At 40.1% G+C, this 19,839-nt stretch overlaps 1 protein-coding gene across 7 annotated transcripts in view; it reads right to left on the reverse strand.

Annotated features, from left to right (window-relative positions):
- Positions 1-687: 687 nt before the first annotated feature.
- The window catches only part of LOC129774926 (rho GTPase-activating protein gacI-like), a 76,560-nt gene continuing 57,408 nt past the window's right edge, over positions 688-19,839 (reverse strand). For all 7 annotated transcript variants that reach the window (XM_055779010.1, XM_055779007.1, XM_055779009.1 and 4 more), the window contains 4 exons: positions 13,286-13,535; positions 13,072-13,218; positions 8,945-10,247; positions 688-2,537 (listed from right to left, as the gene is read on the reverse strand). In XM_055779010.1, coding sequence (XP_055634985.1) covers positions 1,748-2,537; positions 8,945-10,247; positions 13,072-13,218; positions 13,286-13,535 — 2,490 coding nt within the window. In that variant the 3' untranslated portion in view covers positions 688-1,747. The remainder of the gene's footprint in view (positions 2,538-8,944; positions 10,248-13,071; positions 13,219-13,285; positions 13,536-19,839) is intronic.

The raw sequence follows: 19,839 nt of genomic DNA on the forward strand, positions 1-19,839 counted from the left end.
GCTGGTTTTGTTCCTCCGAACCAAAAGAAGCTAAAAAGAACTCAGTGCGATTCTACCATGAACTATCAATGCTTTACTCTTTACGATCTAAGGAATGTTCCACCATCTTTCGATGAGACAAATTACATGGAATTTAGCAAAACGATTACACACTTATTTAAAAAATTGTGCCCTCCTCGATGTTATCATGTGATTCAGATTCAATCATTCGTTTCAAACAGACCTCATCAATAGGAAGGCTGGTAGACCTGCCTTCGTCCACTAACGATACAAGTCATCAACTGACAATTCTTTAAAATGAATATTTATATAGAAAAAAATTGATATAAATAAGTTCTTTGAGTTTAAGTTCTTTTAGATAAAATATGACTTATTTGCCAAAAGAACTGTTCGTTCGAAATGTTGCACCCTTCACGTATCTGGTGAAAAATATCAACGATTTCGCTACATTATGTGAGAGTTGAGTTTATGGCGTGTAATTCAGCCTCAATTGTACGTTTCAAAAGAATCGTGTCGAGCACGTCCGGGTAATAACATTACATATGAGGTTCGCAATTTAGAACCAAATTTGGTTTTAAGGTTCTGTATTTGTCTGAAGGTGTTACTTTTCTATATTAAATATCACAAACGACTATAGCGAAAGGTCACCGATAGCAAGGAAAAATTGAAAATAGAAGAAAATAATAGTTTCTATTTACGATATCTTCATTTTGTGAATGGATGACTTGAATATAATATAATAGATACGATATTATGTACATGATTGGTAGTCAGCTTAGCCCATATTCATAGCGAGCAAAAATCATTATCATTACGAAACTGCTTAATGAATTCCGCGTAGGTATATTATTTCTCAAACTCGGCGAAATGACACTTTCTCAACTAGTTCTCGGAAAAGCGTTAATGACATCAGAATTCTTTGAGCACGAATAGCAGTTAAATAAGGTATTCAATACCCGCAAACTCAGCATGGATCAACAGTGTTCCTCGTTACGTTATATCACAAGACTCACTAAACTGATAAATAACTTCCGTTTATGATTACAGCGAACTATTTCACTACCTTCAAGACATCTTTCCCGATCGGAAACGCAATTCTTCAATCCTGGTTTGCAAACAAAAAGATTAATAACACGGATTTCTGTATTTGCATCCACAGCGTGTGTTTCCAAAGCTAGCCCAAAGCACTTGTCTCACTCGCGATACCTCATGTTTGTAAAACGAGAACTGCAAGTCCAACCGGAGAATATATGGCTATAATATATACGGTAGACAGAGACAAAACTGCGTTCGCCAAACTCAACTAGAATGCCCTATTGTTTTGCACGAAAATAAAAGCACGGGACAATAAAATTTTTAAAATGATTAGATTTAATTAAGAATTATCTGACTGAGCGAGTGGGACTCAAACAATTGCAGTGTTAAACGAGGAAACTTGGTTTTTGTGCTTTTCTTTTAATTTATCCAGTTGATTATTGCTATCTCTCTGTGTTTTGGTTAATTGTATTAATTATAAGCCATCTTATTGCAACACGCAAATGAATCACTAACGCGTTTACAGCATTCCTTTCGAACGAGATGACCCTGTAAAATAAATGCTGGGCTGTACATTTTTATCACCATTCAGGTGACGCAAAAAAATAACAAAAATTAAACTCGTTCGCAGCCGCCCTCGCATCTTGGATTTCTAATCCATTTTTTCCTATATAAATACCCTTCTTTTAGATTAGATCAGTATCTCGCGTTGTTATAAATCGGTTGAGTCAGAGGATTTAGGTCGTCCCACCGGTGGAGGCGGAGCTGGAACCTGCGGTCGCTTTATTTTGGCCTGATCGAAGCCACGAGGCGATTGCGGCACGTGCTGAAGACTAGTTGCAGTAGCTGTAGTTGAGGTGGCGCCAGCGTTTGTTGCGTTGCTTGCGGCCGTTGTCAGATCGTTCGCTTCCTCCGTCGAGCCGCCAACCGGATTCGTTGGCGACTGTAGATCGCTACCAAGCGAACCTGTAGACTCCATCATCGCTAGGGGAGGAATCCCTTCCTGGACCGTTGTTATGGTTAGGTTTGAGCTACCGACGGGACCAGTTTTATCTTTCCGGGCCCTTTCCTCGCCCTTTTCGCCCACATCGATGATGGCAACCTGTTGTTTGTCAATGTTGTAAATTTGTGTCCGCTCAAGCACCGTCATACCGGGGTCTTTGTGGGCACCATTGCTCGTCTCGCCCCGAAAGCTTTGGGCTTTTTTGAGCGAACTATTCACAGTGTTCGTGCCCTCGCTAACCTTGGATATCTCCGGGATGGAACCCTTGAAGCTCTGTGGCCTTAGCAGAATTGCGGGTCGTTCTGGGATTACCGGTTTCTCGCGAATAATGGTAGCTACAGCTGCGCTACTGTTGTCATCATCTATGCTATTTGCGTTCGGTCCCGGCCCAGTGGGTGTTGGCGTTTTAGCCACCACTATCGTTGTTCTCGGCAAAGCCACCGGTTTGATCGGGAGGCGGCACGTGGGTCGACTGTGATTTTCCTTATTTTCTTTATTTCTGAAAGTAAAAATTGAAGATAACAGAAAATGGGATTTATTGGGATATAAATAGAATATTCACGAATTTCATGCCAACTCGTTTTAGGATCACCATCTCAGTGAAACATTGTAGAAATAAAGAGAAGAGATATTTATATTAGCATGATTATTGTGAAAAAAAGTGAAGTGAAAAGCTGTTATTGGATGAGTCTAAGCTTTGCAATTTGATAAATTAAGTTCTCGAAAACGCTCATTTCTATTTCGAGAGTGGGCACGGGCAGATATATGTGTGTGTGTTGTGCAGTGCAGTTAATAAGAATCGTCAATATCGAGAATGCATCACATTCATGATAGCAAATGGATGAATCGGACAAGCTAAAGGCCGTTTTATATTATCCAGCACGTAGCGTGAACGGCACGTACCGACACCGGCAGACAAATACATGATGTATTCATATCATCAGACATAGCAACTTCTCTGTACGGACCGGCAGCGCGGACGGAGCGGAGAAATGCTACTGGTGATTGAACCGATGTCGTACCGAAGAGCGACGAACGCACCCATACCACGAACTTCGACGTTTGATTTGTATGTATGGTGCTACTCGCCCGTGTAGTCGTGCCCGGCACCGGCAAAATATTCTATTCGAGAAATCCTTCATGCATTTGTCTGAAACGTGCTGTGTATGTTCGGAGCCGTTCCGCTATATATACGCATATACATTTGAAACACACGCAATAATATTGGTCTTGCATGAAACGTGCCGTGCCGGTTACGCTACGTGCCTGATAATATAATATTACCTTAAGTCCCCTTAAGTTTAGTTTATAATATCTTCGTTGATAATAATTTCTCTGTCTCTAAAACTCACTAAAACTTCATATAGCATTTTGCTGTCCGATGAAAAGTGGAATGTAATGAAAAGCCGATAGAAGACAGAAGCTCCGTGCGAGAGTGTCTCTATGGATCGTGTACGGTTGTGTGATTTTAGCTGCACGGAATGGTATTGGTGTGGGTGCAATGGGTTCGGACTCGCTGCTTCGGGCGGGTAGGGAGGTTTGTTTCTTTTTCGTTTGTGCAGTCAAGTTTTCGTGTGAGCACGGACCGATAGTCAACGTAGCCTTGAGTGCAGTTATATTGGATCGGAGTACATACGATAGTTTGGTTGTATGATGGCTAACGAGGGGAGGCAGGCTATTTTGTTCGCTTGGTGTGCCCGATTTCGGGTGGGGCGCAGTGTCACTGGCAGCTGCACCGATGCAATTCTGTGTAGCTGCTTAATTCTCGCGATTGCATTCGATCCGCTTGGTTGCATTTTCGCACAGAGGTTCATCAAATCTTACCAAAAAAGGAACTTGTATGAACATAGTTGCTTTAGTGTATTAATTTATATAATGTCGATTGTTTAAGATGAGTTCTCTTGGTTACATCTCAGGTCTCCCAAAGATAACCATCTGTCGCCGCGATTGGGTTAACGCATTGAATAATCGCGCATTGAATAATTCAATATATCCCGATTGGTTTGAGATGTGTTTTCTCGGTTACCTTCTCAGGTTTCCCACAGTTAAAACATCGCAAATGCGACTGGATTCCGACAACAAATACGTGCGAGAAATGAAAAATCTAATTAATGTTACAGGTTTTCTTTTTCGGGATACCTAAAGGTTCGTACTGCGTGCTGGGGTATGAAATTTTCAGAATTTTGTTTTGTTGAGTGGTCGATAGTTCGCGTTTACATAATCACATCACTTACCACAGTGAATCCTGATTCTTACCTCTTCCCATTAACAATTATCTTTTCCATGATATTCGCTAGGGAACCACGCTATAGAGGCGACCCTTCTGGCCTTCGGGCGGCGAATATCATACTAACATTCCTTCCCTTTCCCTGGTGACTGTAAGGACGTGGCCGGCGTCGTTATTGGCCATTTAAAGCTCGAATCACCGAAAATTGCACAACGAGAATGATTTGCTAGTCCCAAGCGTCATTCTGTGTGTTCTTTGTGCAATTTGGTTGGTTCAGGTCAATCACGGAGAGCAACTACGAATTGTACAGTCTACCCAAGCTCAAGCTCACCATCTCAGTGAAACATTGTAGGTGTAAAGAAATAGGTCGTTTAAGCAAAAAGTAGACAAAAAAATTTGCTCTTTTTAAAAGAGTCAAATATTTTTCGGAGAGTTCAAGTATTCATCCCCAAAAAAATATTAGACTACTTTTTGAAAAGGGTAACCGTTTTTTTCGAATTTTTTTTGCAACAATTTCTAAATCAAAAACTATGACACAGTGAGTTACAGGAAAACCTGTTCTTGTGCGGTTGCTTTTTGTACGATTTTTCATTTGTGTGATTGTTTAGGTGCGATTTTATTATTTATGCGATTAGTTTGTGTGATTCAAGACCCGATGTCATAATAAAATAGCACAAAAAGAGTCGCACAAACGAGAAATCACCCAAACAAGGACCGCACAAAAACAGGTTTGCCTGTACATTTAATGCGACAATTAGCTAATTGGACAAGACATGTAACGCGACTCGTTTAATTGGACATTTTTACCTCTACAGTGAAGGCGACATCGCAAGGGACCGTCGTTATAGAGAGTTGTCGCTATAAACGATTGTCGTTATAGATAGCTTAGATGTCGCTATAAGGCGAGAAATGCCAAAGCTCACGCAAAACAATCAAATTATATTAGAAACAAAAGTAATTGATGTCTAACCATTTAAAAACAAAAAAAAATTAAATAATGAATATAAAATTCAGCTCATTCGTCCGATACAATTTTTTCTCTAGATAGAAAAAAAAAGTTAATTGTTAATTGATTTTTTTGTTAATAAACTAGCATAGATTATCTGGAAAGCATCTGCTTGCTGGGTGAGCTAAGAGTTTGATTGTTGAATGCTCCATCAGGCCCAAATTTAATAAATGATTGATTCTATTTATCTCATCGCCAGACAAAATACTCCAATTGAACATCTTTGAAGCCAATATTATTACCCTTTTCACGACTCTAGTCCATATTTTTGATGATGAATGAATTCGCATTGTGCGGCACATTGCATTCATTAGACAATGTTGTCCTTATGGTACCTTTTTCGAACCTTTGAATTATGTTTAACCATTTGCGGTTGGAATTAATTTCCCTTGAAAGTGAAGGCGATCTGGCGTAGTGGTAACATCCATACCTCTCACGCAGAGATCACGAGTTCAATTCTCACTTCCAACATTCTTCCAAAAATGAAAGTAAAAGTGACGAACCAGCCGAAATGTGTTGAAAGTCACTATAATAGAGGAAAAAAAAGAAATTCCCTTGAAAGAGATCCTCTAAGCTTTCTACGCTAATATTTTTTTGTTTATACCGAGTACCGTTTCCTATTATTCATAGAATCTATCTGAATCTCTGAATCCATTCGTGAAGAAGTTCATCAGACATTAAAAATTCGTTCAGAAAAAATGTAAACTATTACAATGTGGAATAAAATATAAAGTACGATTCCTTGCTCTGGTGGCTGACGGCAGATAAACGACCGCAAAGGTTTAATTTATTTTTAGCGTTGAAGATATCGTGTATGTCAACCCATTTTGGACAGCGTATGTTTTCGAAGTGAAACAAACGATACTTCAAGTTATTGCCCGAATGTGATATCAAAAGCTTTATCCATATAACAATTGCGCTACAATAAATTCATTTTTAAATTGATTGCAAATTTAATGCAATTCCATTCTAGGGCGGGATTCTTGTACAACAATTCTTCGATTAATTTGTTTCAATAAGCTTGCTTCATCTATACCTGTTCCTCAGAAACGCCGATGTCAACGTTTCATGATGTTTCCTCCGTTGTATCCCTGTATCATAACCCTTCTATCCGATCGGTAAACTTTTACTTAGTCGCGGCAATACATACACACACACTTTACAGATACACAGGACGAAGATTGTGCAGGCCACTGATCATTCAACAAGAGCTGAATTTGGAACGGTCAGGACAACTCTACACGAGCTGAAGATTGTACCGGCCAGTGACCATTCTACCCTGGATTCCTCGAGTCAAGAGAGATGCACCACGATTGATATGAGGTACAGACTAGGGGGGCGTCGCTGATTAATGGTAAGTTGCACCCCAATAGGAAGTGTTCCGTGTCGGCCACACATATACAGAGCACTGGAGACTGCAACATCCCAATTATAAGAACCTTTGTAATACTAACCTCGAGTCAACCGCGAGTAATCGGTTACATATTACGAACATAGTTGTAAGGCAAAATTTGTCTAAATATTGAACTCGCAGCCCTGTCAGGCTAACGCCATATGTGCCTTAATAAAATATATACAGGTCGGACTCGATTATCCGGAGTATTGATTTTTTTTTTCACTCCGGATACTCGAATCCTCTGGATAACCGAGTCATAAAAAAAACGAATTTTTTCTCGGTAAACGTAATATAGTTATGATTTGCACTTATTTATTAAACGGTTTTATATAGGTTGACCCCTTTGTATGTTTGTGACTTTGTAACTTTGTATGTAGCGCTGTACCACATTAATAGAAATTAAACCCCCTTGCTGTTGACCGATTGATCTAAAATTTGGAACACATCTTTATCTCTGATGTCATTATAAAACTGCGTATTCCATGATCTTGAAAATTCAAGATGGCTGCCGCTACAAAATGGCGGATTACATATTTTTTCAGAACCGCTTCAATGTGGGTATCAAATTAAAGGGCTTGACTAGTAGAACACAGTTATTTGTGAAAAATGTAAATCCAAGATGGCGGATTATCTATATATTTTCTCAAAATCCCATCAATATGGGTATCGAATGAAAAGGGCCAGTAGAACACAATTATTTATGGAAAACTTAAGTCAAAGATAGCTACCGCTACAAAATGATGGATTACATTTTTTCTCAGAAACCCATCAATATGTATATCAAATAAAAGGGCTTGACTAGTAAAACACAGTTATTTATGAAAAATACAAATCCAAGATGGCGGCCACTACAAAATGGCGGATTTCATATTCTCTCAGAACCCCATCAATATGGGTATCAAATGAAAGGGCTTGACTAGTAGAACGCAGTAGTTTATGAAAAATGCAAATCCAAAATGGTCGTCATCACAAAACGGCGCCATTATTTTTTTTCAAAGCTCCATCAATATGGGTATCAAATAAAAGTGCTCAACTGGTAGAACACAGTAAATCATGAAAAATCCAAATCCAAGATGATAGCAGATCCCAAATAAACAATTACTTTTTAATGGTTCCATTCAGCTTGTCCTGTTTGTATGTATGTTTGAGTGTTTGTAGGGCTGTCCCACATTAATAGAAAATGACCCCGTTCCTGTTGACTGATTGATCTGAAATTTGGAACATACCTTTAATTCTACTGGCATTATAAAACTACGTATTCCATGATATTGAAAAATTCAATTTGGCCACCGCTAAAAAATGGCTGAATGGCTCGACTTGGAGTATACAAAACATAATAAACAACATAAATTCGAAAAGATCGCCACCACAAAATGGTTGACTTTGTATTTTTTGCAATACCCTCAACATTGGTATCAAAAGAAATGATTTGACTTTGATAATCGAATTCCGGATAATCGAGTCCGACATATAATTGTATTGACTTCAAATAATTCAAAAAATACGCATTTAAGCTTTTTTTTTCAAGTTGTCTAAATGACCATTATCCTTACACCCACAACGTTTCACTGCAATCTGCCAATGGCCAATCGAGTTGGCGTGAAATTCGTCTATTTCGTCTTTTGTAAGGGTGGGTTTAGACTAGTGATATATTCATGTGAAGAAATATGATGAGATTTATAGAAATCGCATCAACTGTTTACACTAGCGTGAACTTCTATAATGAATATATTCATATTCTCGGTGAATTTATTCACCTGAAGTAGAACTGCATCCAACTTTAGTGATCTCTCACCAGTGAGAAATTCACAAGCGTTTACATATGCTGAATTTATTCAAGTTATATATATACCTCGAATAAGTGTATCATATTTATTCTCACCCGTTTACACCTATATTCACGTGAATAAATCCATCTATAGCTATAGATCTTCCTAATGTAAACCCGCCATAAGACATTTTCATAGATCTATGAAAATTGCATTAATTGCGTCAAACTGTATTGTGTGTTACTCTTCTACCGATCAAAACATGATTTTGTATTCGATGGCACTTTTCTACTTCACAAAATAATACTCCTTTGCAAGTTGGTTCGATGGTGATTTTTGTGATACTATCCCGTTTACGCTACGTGATTTGGGTATAAAGACATCCCTCCTTGCAAGGAATAATTACTCTTCGTGTTTTATTAACACCCTCCGTACACTCGAAGGAGCGTGCTTTTAATCCACACGACTATTTCAACAAATAAACCAAAACTCCTAAAGTAAAACTCACCCTATACTGCTACTAGTATTATCACAATTGGGAGCATTTGGTAGTTTGTTATTTTGGTGATGATGCTGGTGATGGTGTTGGCCCTTGTTGCTGCGGTTCAGTGTCTGCGTGTCCCCGATGTTAACCGCAGCCGGCCGAGGAGGAGGTATTTTTTCTCCCGTTACGGTCACCTTCAGTTTCAACAAGTTGTCATGACTTTCGGCTCGCACCATTGGCTGTCGGTCACTGACGTATTCCTGCTGGGCCTGTTTGATCGCGTGATGCTGCAGAGACTGGAATCCCTCGTCCTCTCGATCTCGATCCCGATCTCGATCACTGCCGGAACTGTTGTTGTTCATCTGTTTAAAGTAAGATGTCGAACTAGATTGAAATTTATTGTTGTGCTCCCGCGAAGAATGATTGCTGTTTTTGCTGTGGCTATCGGGCGGGGTGGGAGCCGCTTGCTTATTGTGTTTCCTTCGGACCGTCGGCTTGGGACTGCTTTCCTGCGGCGGACTGGAATGATCCGAAAGGGAACTGTTCGACTGACTCCGATGCTTGTTGAGCTGATCATTGCTATTGATTAGAATAAGACTAGTATCGTGACTACTGCTGCGGGAATGTGACATCGATGGCTTGTACGAGTTGGTGATGAATGTCCCCCCTCCACCACCACCGCCGCTTCCTCCGCCACTGTTATAATACCTGACCTCATCTTGGCTACCCATCGGCGTGACAATCATTGACTTCGACATCAAATCGTTAGGAACGTTTCTCACCGGCATTTCCTTGTCCACCGGGAACCCACCATTGTCCGGATACAGCGAATCTCGAGTCATACTGACGTAAAAATTCACGTCACCTTCGAAGAAAAATCCCCAATCCGCGATCAGTGCTTCCACGATAGTGTTCACAGTCGCGGTACTGTTAACCTGGTCGATGTAATTCTCATTTTCATTCGGCGACCAGAGCAGATTTGGCGACATCACTATCGCTATATTCTGGGGGGACATTTTATTCTCCTGGTTCTTTTCCGATAGGTAGGATAGGAACTTGGTGAGGTACCGCAGATTATCGTAGTTTTCCTTCGGCAGTTGGTTAACGATGTTCAGGATGGCGCTCTTCCGTTGGGTTTCGTTCTGTTTCTGCGCAGCTGCCACGAAATGCGGATAGAATTCGAACGTAAGCAGCGGATCCGGTAGGCTGCGGAGGTACTTCTTCAGTACACCGGCCGTCACGTGCGGATCGGCGTACTTGTCCGTTAGTGGGGGCGTCACGTAATTCGCATTAATGGCGGATATCATGCGGCGCAGCTTGGAAGATGCTGAAAGTGAGCAGAGAGAAAAAAGCAAATAACTTATAGAAAGGTACTGCAACATTTTTATAAGATTTCATTGTAGCAGACTGCGATTGGCAAATTGACAGCTTTCCGACGTCATCCAAGAAATGTGATAATGGGCCTGATCACGAAGAAAACGAAATAAATTGTATGCGATTTGTATGCACTTTATTCCGTTTTCACCGTGGAGGAACGTTCGTGATCAGGCACAATATCTCTTCAACTTTAAGCATGTGAATGCTCACACAGAGTCGCCGTTGGGACATCAGGAAAACACAAGAAGCAGTTTAACACCGATCTCCGTAGTCAGCAAGTAATATTGACAGAAGATCAGTAATCCTATTTTGGCCACATCAACGACATAAGAACCGGTCATTTTTAAAAACCATTGTTGACTCTCAACCTTTTCATATTTGCGATCCTCTTTGATGACAATCAGGGCCCTAAATCTTCGAAGGTGAAAAATGAAGACCGACTCTACTCTCAGTAGCTTCGCTTTAACTAGAATTGCTTCGGCAGTCGCCCACAACAAAAAGTGGCTTGACTAGAAAATGAATTGTCTAGCGTCTGCCTCTTTATTCAACTGACTTCAATCTTACTTCCATTTCCGCCTGACACTAATTTTATACCCGCGTACGCAATCTTATTTTAACGTCCATATAAAGAGGAACGAAAACATGATTTCTGATGCAAAAAAGAAGTTACCTCATCAATGGACGGTTAATTGTCTACCCATCGTGAGTCCAAACCAACGAACTTAGACATTTATCAAGTAAAATAGCGCACACACACACTGCACGCTATTTTATACGTGTGAATAATTTTCGTGTACGATACAAAAGCGTCTAGCTCATCTATAGCGTATGTCAAGCCACGTTGAACTCGAACATCGATGCATGCACACGTACATGGAAGAGAGAAAGAGAGGAACGAATTCGTTTTGAGGAAAGTCACTTAAAAATGCAATGAGGACAATTTTACTGGGAAGAATGAAATGATATAGTCGAGTCGGTAGAGGGAGATAGCAACTAAACGCCCGACTGACTGCTTAGTCGTTTTGGCGGGGAAACTGCGTGAAGAAGCCAAAAGTCATTACCAACTGAATACGGATATACTCCTCAGTTGATTATGGCTATGCGGAGCCCTGATCATTATCTTTCTAATTACTGCAATAATCAAGACTCCAATCGACGAAATTGCATTTTCTCCGAGATTTGTGACGAAATTCCCTGATATTCCCTGATTTTCTTTGACATTGTTTAAATTCTCAAATATTCCCTGATTTTGAAGCCACTAAAGCCATCAACCAGGTTGCATACGTCAAGGAATGCCTGGAGAAACGTTTTACTGCCTTTCCGAAACATCATTACAAAAATAAGGCGAAAAAATGCTATGCCGAGAATAACGTGATGGTGCCGCCCAAAGGCCACAACCTTCCCAACAACCCAATAGCTCCGTAGCGTGGTAGCAGTTTCCTTCTCGAGGCCCCAAATGTTTTTACCTTTATTGGCTTCGATAAGTCAGAAAAATATGGTTTTTCCAATGTGAAACTGTTGAAAGTACAGGCTCTTCCAGATTAAACGCTCACGCAACAGATTTTAATAACTTCTACAAAAGTGAACCGATTTTAATTTTAAAAAAACCAAAATAAAGCTTATTTTAGGACATTTTCGATGTGACCACCCCTTTTTTGATAACGCGATTTAGGCGGTGAACAAAATTCTTCATGTACAACTTTAACATTACGACCTCGATGCTGTTGCAAATCCGAGTTATTTCTTCTTTAAGTTCCTCCAAAATTTGTGGCTTATTAACAAAGCAACGGTCCTTCACGTACCCCAGAGGAAGTAATCGACGACGAAAAAAGTTGAAATTCTTATCATAAGAGGACAAAGTTTCATTAAGGCTTCGGTTGCTCGTAATTTACTCGATCTTGTAGATTGTACATCTTGACACTAAAAACTATCCGATGAGACTGAACGAGTAGCCGAATTTTATCGTCCCGAAGTGGAGAATGCAGTGTTACCACCATCGACGGAGCGAAAAAATAGTTTTGTAAGAAGTTATTTGATTTTTTTGCGTGAACGTTTAATTTGAAAGGCCCTGTAATTGGAAGACTATGTTAATATTGAATCGATCCTAAAGTAATCTATGAAAACTTTTGCTGGGGAGCAGCTCATCGATGGATCTGCAAAATGAGCAGAGGTTGAATAATATTATTAAGCGTTATGGATTCTTGTAACTAATAATGTTATCAATAAGGCGAATCACAACGCTCGCTAGACGATGTAAACATCGCGAAAGTCTGACTAATCGAAAGTGATGCATAGACAAATCAGTTGATCCTCTATGATGCACGCAGACTAATCGTTTTGTTGCTTGCTCGCGAAAGACATAGGAAAACATCGCGATGGCGCGAAGCAGCTGCTGGTCATTCGCCCTTCGTCCAGCACATGCACAAACGACGATAATTATCATCGTCTATAAATACTTTTGACACCGTCGGCGGGAATGGAAAGCACGTTCATCTATATATTTTAGCGCGTCACGATGTGCTTACGCGAATGACTGATCGGTAGCGCACAGTGTGCGGCATTTGAAGGCGTGCGGTTCCCTCCAACATACGACTCGTATTCTATACAAATGTGTTGATAATTGATATATCAATTCTCTCGTGTAATATTCTGTCTGATGAATAAAATCAAACCAATGAGAAGTACCACAAGAAAACTGCCTCAATTCATTTCTTCTAGTGCCAGTCACTGTCAATGTTGTCGAATCGATTACCGCGTGATAATGTGGGCCTTACCGCAGCCAACCCTCAGCAGTCCTTCCTCGTAGAGGCCTTTCTCCAGCAGACAGCAGACACACAGCTCAATGACGTAAGCGATTTTGCGGTCCGTTGCCTTCAAATGTTCTCGCAGAGGCGTATTGAAGATTTGCTTATTGTTCCGTCCTAAAAAGAGTCATGAGTCAGACTAAGCAGCAGCAGCAAGCAAAGGATAACAAAATTGAATACTTACGGAACAACCCATCCATGCCGGTGATGGTGCTCTGGATTTCCCGCAGGGCGGAAGTGTAATACAGCTCCTGGTGTTTCACGTATTCCTTCACGTAGTTAGCGATGTTCTCCTCTTCCGCCAGCAGCTCGTACATGTACGACTCGTACAAGTCTCGCTCTTTCTCGAGCTTGTTGTGGAGTTCCTCCAGGTCGTCTTTGAGCTGGGTTAGCTTGGCCTGGTTGCCCAGCTGGTCGCTGTTGCGTTGCACCGACTGAAATTAGAGAGGAAATACTGAATGATGACGCTATCAAATTTGAAGGCAGTTATATCTTGTAACATTATTTTTTTTTATTAATTACATAACCGTTAACCCTGTACTCTGATCGTTTGTGGTTCTGAAAATGATATACATCAATTTCATTTGAAGGATCTATCGGAAAAAATTGGCTCAGATTTTGCTCAAACCTAGTATAATTAGGACTAAGATATTCATTCCTGTTCTAAAAACTTTAGATACAGTGTCCGACAAAACATTAAGACCACTGCCCAAATAAAGAACGTGAGGCAAAACTTTGAGAAAAAATAATCAAATACAGTGCTTCAATATATTTATAATAATTCCATGTGAAACCGATATAGTAGTTCTCAGATTTTCGTCAAATAAGGTAATTTTGTTCTTTATCGCAAAACATTAGACCCGTATTTTTTTTAATTTTTTTATTTCCATTTTTGGGTGGTTCGAAAAATCAATTTTTTCCACTTTTTCCCAAAAATGATTTTTTTAAATTCATAACTTCTAAAACTCATAACCACTGCACCGATTCGGATGATCAACATATCAAATTGAACCCAATGAGCTAGCCATTTATTAAAGAAATATTGAACCTACAAAAACAATGGATTTGGTTTTTATAATTATTGATTGCAGTCAATTTTTATTGTTTTCATGGCTTTGGACTAGAGTGCGCTATATTTTTTTATATTTTTTCTGAAAAGCTGAGGATTTTTCACATAACATATCTCGATATAATCGATGCTATGTTTTTCGTTTTTGAGATATTATTTTTCAAAGATAGTCGGTGGTCCAAAGAAATCATTTTCCCCTTTTATCCAAAAATGACTTTTTGCAAAAATTCATAACTTTTGAACTACTGAACCGATTTAGATGATCGACATATTAAATTGAAGCCAAGCCTTCTATGAAAAAATATCACACTTGTGGAAAGACTGGATTCTAGTCGCATGGGTCTAGTCTAGTCACATAGGAATATTGAACGAAGACTTAAAACATGTTGAATTTGAAAAATTATATCACAAAAACGAAAAAATAGCATCTACGACATCGAGATATGTTATATAAAACATCCTCAGCTTTCAAGAAAAAATATTTAAACACATATAGTGCCCTCTAGACCAAACCCATGACAAAAACAAAAAACGACTACAATCAATAATTACGGAAACAAAATCCATTTTTTTCACTGGTTCAAAATTTTTAATAAAAGCTCTAGCTCATTGGCTTCAATTTGATATGTCGATCATCTGAAACGGTTCAGTGGTTCAAAAGTTATGAATTTTGAAATAAAAGTCATTTTTGGGAAAAAGTGGAAATAATTTATTTTTCGAACAACCCTAAAATGGAAATGGTCACCCTAACGAAAAACTAAAAAATACGGGTCTAATGTTTTGTAATGAAGAACAAAATTACCACTTTTGTCGAAAATCTGAGAACCACTATATCGGTTTGGCATGGAATGACTGAATTTATTTGCATTGTTCGAAGAAATTTATAACATCTGTAGTTAAAACAATAGTCATTCATTACAAAATGCGTTTTGAGCATACTTAACAACAAAAATTACGCGACAAAATTTAGGACCAGTTCCTCGTTTCGGCTGTTTCGAGTGTTGTTTCGACCGATTTTTGAAGAGAATTGATTGTTTCTCGGTGGTGTTTTGTGTTTTTCGGATCCTGGTAAATATTTATCGTGTAAACAAGAAGTATGTAAGAAGTATTCACGAATTGTAGCTGTAGTCAACGAAAAATGGGTCGCACGCAGAATTGCACGGAATCACAGCGGATGATCATCCGCAAAATGTCCAAGGAAGGCAGGCAGCGGCCAACGCGAAATGTCAGAGTACTTGGGATAATCCAAAACGTTCGTGTTCAATGCCCTCCACGACCGCAAAACATTCGAAACGACTGGACACTTGAGGGAAACGACCGCAAAGGATGACTCTGTCATGAAGCGAGCCCCCAAGAAGGATCCCTCAAAGGCCTCGAGAAAGATCCGGGACGATATGAACTTTTCCGTGAGTGGAGCAGGGGCTAGGTAGTAAAAGCCCCCGAAAGGTCCCGATGCTGACGCCGAAGCATCTGAAGGCGCGTCTGAAGTTCACGAAAGATCACTCCGATTGGATCGGTCCGAAGGAAAAGCAGTGGAGAAATATACTGTGGTCGGGATGAGACGAAGATAAACCTCATCGGCTCGGATGGAAAAACTCGGGTCCATCGCCCAATAGGCTGCGCTTGCATGCCACAGTATACAAAGAATGGAGGGAGCAACATTATGGTGTGGGGATGCTTCTCCTGGTACGGGGCTGGCCCCCTGTACTGGGTGGATAAAATCAAGGATCAGTATCTCTACGCCCAAATCCTACGGGATGTGATGCTGCCACACGCCAAGTGGAAGATGCCCCTGAAATGGCGGTTCATGCAGGATAACGATCCGAAGCACACCGCCAAGACAGTCAAAAAGTGGTTCCAAGATAACAAAGTTGACGTCATGGAGTGGCCAGTCACCGGATCTGAACCCTATACAGAACCGAGAGATCGTGGACAGGTCGGTATACACGGAGAAGTCGAAGAATAAACAGCAACTGTGGGATAGGATCTTATGGCTTATTGATACGCCATCTCGGTCACCACGTGCCAAAAGCTGGTGGAATCCATGCCGAAGCGGGTGCGTGAAGTGATGCGCAACAAAGATTATACGACCAAATACTAACCCTAGAAGCTTTTCACGGTATGAATTTTCTTGTTTTTATATTTCTTACCAAGAATTTTTGAACCGGTCTTTTTAATGAATGACTATTGTTTTAACTACAGATGTTATAAATTTCTTCGAACAATGCAAATCAATTATTATAAATGGATTGAAACTCTGGATAGGATTATTTTCTCTCAATGTTTTGCCACTTTCTTTTTTTGCTTGTGGTCCTAATGTTTTATCCGACACTGTAGGTTTTCTATTTCGCACTTTATCAGGTTGTATTGCACCCTTAGGGTGATACACTGATGGGCGCAAAAAATCCAGCCCCATTTGAAATCAAAGTGTTCCAATATTAAGGTAAAATGATTTTGGTTTGTCCAGTCGAAAATATTATCATAGTTTGTCCACTTTTTTGAATGCTCTAATTCAACAAACCTTTGTCAAATCAGGTATTCGGATGTTTCAAAACATATAAATAAAATTGTGTTTTTCATTATTTATCGTAGTTTTATAGTATATTTTTACGGAATCACGGGTTTTAAAGGATTATAGAATACACCTTCTTGCGCTCCTAATTCGAGCTAACTTTTAATCGATCACGAGATGATTATTTGGCACGTGTGCAGACCTTTCCTGGATTATAACACTTACAAATATTGTAAACATCATGCTTAAACACAATTTGTATCAAATTTACATAGCTAAACCATTCAATTAACGCATTTTGATGAACTCAATTCTGATCATGAGTTGACCAAATCAATAATGTTGTTTTGTCCACATGATTTCTATGACAACCGCTTGGCACGCTGCAGTTTGTTTATTGTATCCCTCGAGCATAGCAGAAATAAAGTTTCTCTATGTTGAGTGTGTTGAGGTGAACACTTTTAAAATGCCCAAGAAAAGGCAATATTCTGAAGAAAGCCTAAATTATGAATGGATTAATATGACAGTAAACTCAAGCAATGATAAATTCAACATCTACTTGAGAATTCGAATGTTTTCATTCAAAAATGGTGATTTCTAAAACCAGACAAACTATGATCATTTTTTGGACAAGCCATGATCAGAGGTGGTCAAACCATGATCATAATTTCTCTTTGAGGAAAATCGTTAAAAAACATAAAAATTTCAATAATTTCAACGCCTTATGGTAGTATTAGCAACTAGAGACTTGGGGCTTTTCAACAAACCCAAACTCTAATCAATTATATGTGATTTTCATGAAAAAAAATCGATTTGCATTTACCAGTCGGACAATCGGACAAACCAAGATCATTTACCCTATAAGTTTTTAAAACTTTTCGGTATTCCAGTCAATACTACGCAAAAGTAGGTAATCCATGCTGCTGTTTCCTCCGCAGTATTCTTCGAGTCATCATCCTGCTGGAAGGCGTGGTTATCTTCCAGCCCAATTTCTAGCATGGATTCTTCTAGATTCTCGCACAAAATGTCGAAGTAACCATCGGCAGTCATAAAACCGTTAACCTGCGCTAAGTTTCCCGTCCCAACCCATTTGAAACAGCCCCACACTATGATGCTTCCACCATAGTGCTTCATAGTTGGTTGTAAATGCCGATAATGAGGGTCCTCGTCGCTCTTCCACCACACTCGAAGTCACCTTATCTTGTTCAACAGATCTCGGACGAGTCCGAATTTGTGTTGCTGCTTTTTGGCGAAGTAACTCTTTAGGTCACGTTTCGTCGAATGATGCGATTGGAGAGGTCCAGATCCAACTTTTCTTTAATCGCCCGAATAGTCGTACGTGGGTTTTTCTTTACTTCTCGGATGATTAGCGTGTCCGTTCTAGCATCAGTCTTACGTTTCGGTCCTCTTTTCTGTCGATCGGTCAAGCTGCCGAGCATCTGATGCTTCCGAATGACCAGCTGGATCGCACCGCAGCTCACCCCATACATCCCTACAATGTTTCGTTGAGACTCTTCACGCTGGAAGTCACGCACAATCAAATTTCGGATCTGTGTTCATATATGCTCTCCACAAATTTTCCGGGAGCTTCCTTAGTGTCAAAAACACGTCACTACGCACGAAAAATTAACTAAATAGCTACGAAAATTATGTTCGTGTCAGATGTAAACAATCAGCTGTCAAAACCGAGGGGTGAATGGATGAAGAAAACACGATAAAACAAATTAACGCAAGTGGTTTTTTTTCATGTTATAACCTAAAAGTACACATTTAGGGACGAAAGTATTTTTGTGTACTGCTGTTTGGGTGAGGTAAGTAAATAATGTTGAAAAAGTTCAACTAGAAGACGAAACCAACCTTTCTCATGATATTTCCCTTTATTCTGTCCATTAAAGCTTGATTAATTTAGAATCCGGAATCATGAAACCAGTTGTATCTGGGGATTGGTTAAAAGTACAAAAAAGTAGGTCAAAATATAGATAATTTATTGTTCTTTCAGAAAAATAATTTCCTTAACAGTTTTGATGAATTTTTGTACTTTTCATCGGATATCCTCCATTAAAGTTTGGACTCTCTCTTGATCTACCTAAAGGGTGTGTCACATCAAATTGCATCACGGAAAAAACGCTGTAGAAATTTAATTTTTAGGAATTATATCTTCAGCTTTCGCTTATAATCAGATAAGAGTGTATAGATCACGTTGGCCATGCTTCACTGTCAATTTTTCGTAAATTTGGAAAAATGTCGTCGAACGAAAAAAAGCGTCGTGAATTAATCCTGTGCACTCATTTCGAGAATCCGGAGTTGTCACATCGGGACATCGATAAGATGCTGGGAATCGTCCAATCCACGGTCAGCAGAGTACTAAAACGATACTTCGAGAACCTAACCATCGACCGGAAGGTGAAGAACGGCAAAAATGGATGCTCCGTCAGTGAAAAAGATCACAAGCGCGTAGTTAAGCAGTTTAGACGTGATCCGAGAAGTTCGGTCCGGGATGTCGCCAATAAGTTGAATTTGTCATGTTTATTCGTCCAGCGGACCAAGCAGCGGGAGGGCCTGCGTACATACAAGGTTCAGAAGGCTCCTAACCGCGACGAAAGGCAAAACATGATGTGGAAGACGCGAGCCCGGAAGCTGTACACCGAAATGCTGACGAAGCCGCATTGCCTGGTAATGGACGACGAAACCTACGTCAAAGCGGACTTTCGTCAGCTGCCGGGCCTGTTGTTCTTCTCCGCAGAGGACAAATTCAGCGTTCCGGAGGAGATTCGCAAGCAGAAACTATCCAAGTTTGCCGAAAAGTACATGGTGTGGCAAGCGATCTGCTCTTGCGGAAAGCGGAGCGCCTCCTTCGTGATGACTGGCACGGTAAACGGGCAGGTTTACCTTAAGGAGTGCCTACAAAAGCGCTTACTACCACTATTGAAGCAGCACGAGGGCCCGACCATCTTCTGGCCGGATCTCGCTTCGTGCCACTATTCAAAGGACGTGTTGGAGTGGTACGAAGCCAACGGGGTCACCTTCGTGCCAAAGGAAATGAACCCGCCCAACGCGCCGGAGCTTCGCCCAATAGAGAAATATTGGGCGAATATGAAGCAGGCCCTCCGGAAGAACCCAAAAGTTGTCAAATCGGAGGCGGACTTCAAGAGAAAAT

This window comes from Toxorhynchites rutilus, chromosome 3 (assembly GCF_029784135.1).
Source record: "Toxorhynchites rutilus septentrionalis strain SRP chromosome 3, ASM2978413v1, whole genome shotgun sequence".
Classification (NCBI taxonomy): domain Eukaryota; kingdom Metazoa; phylum Arthropoda; class Insecta; order Diptera; family Culicidae; genus Toxorhynchites; species Toxorhynchites rutilus.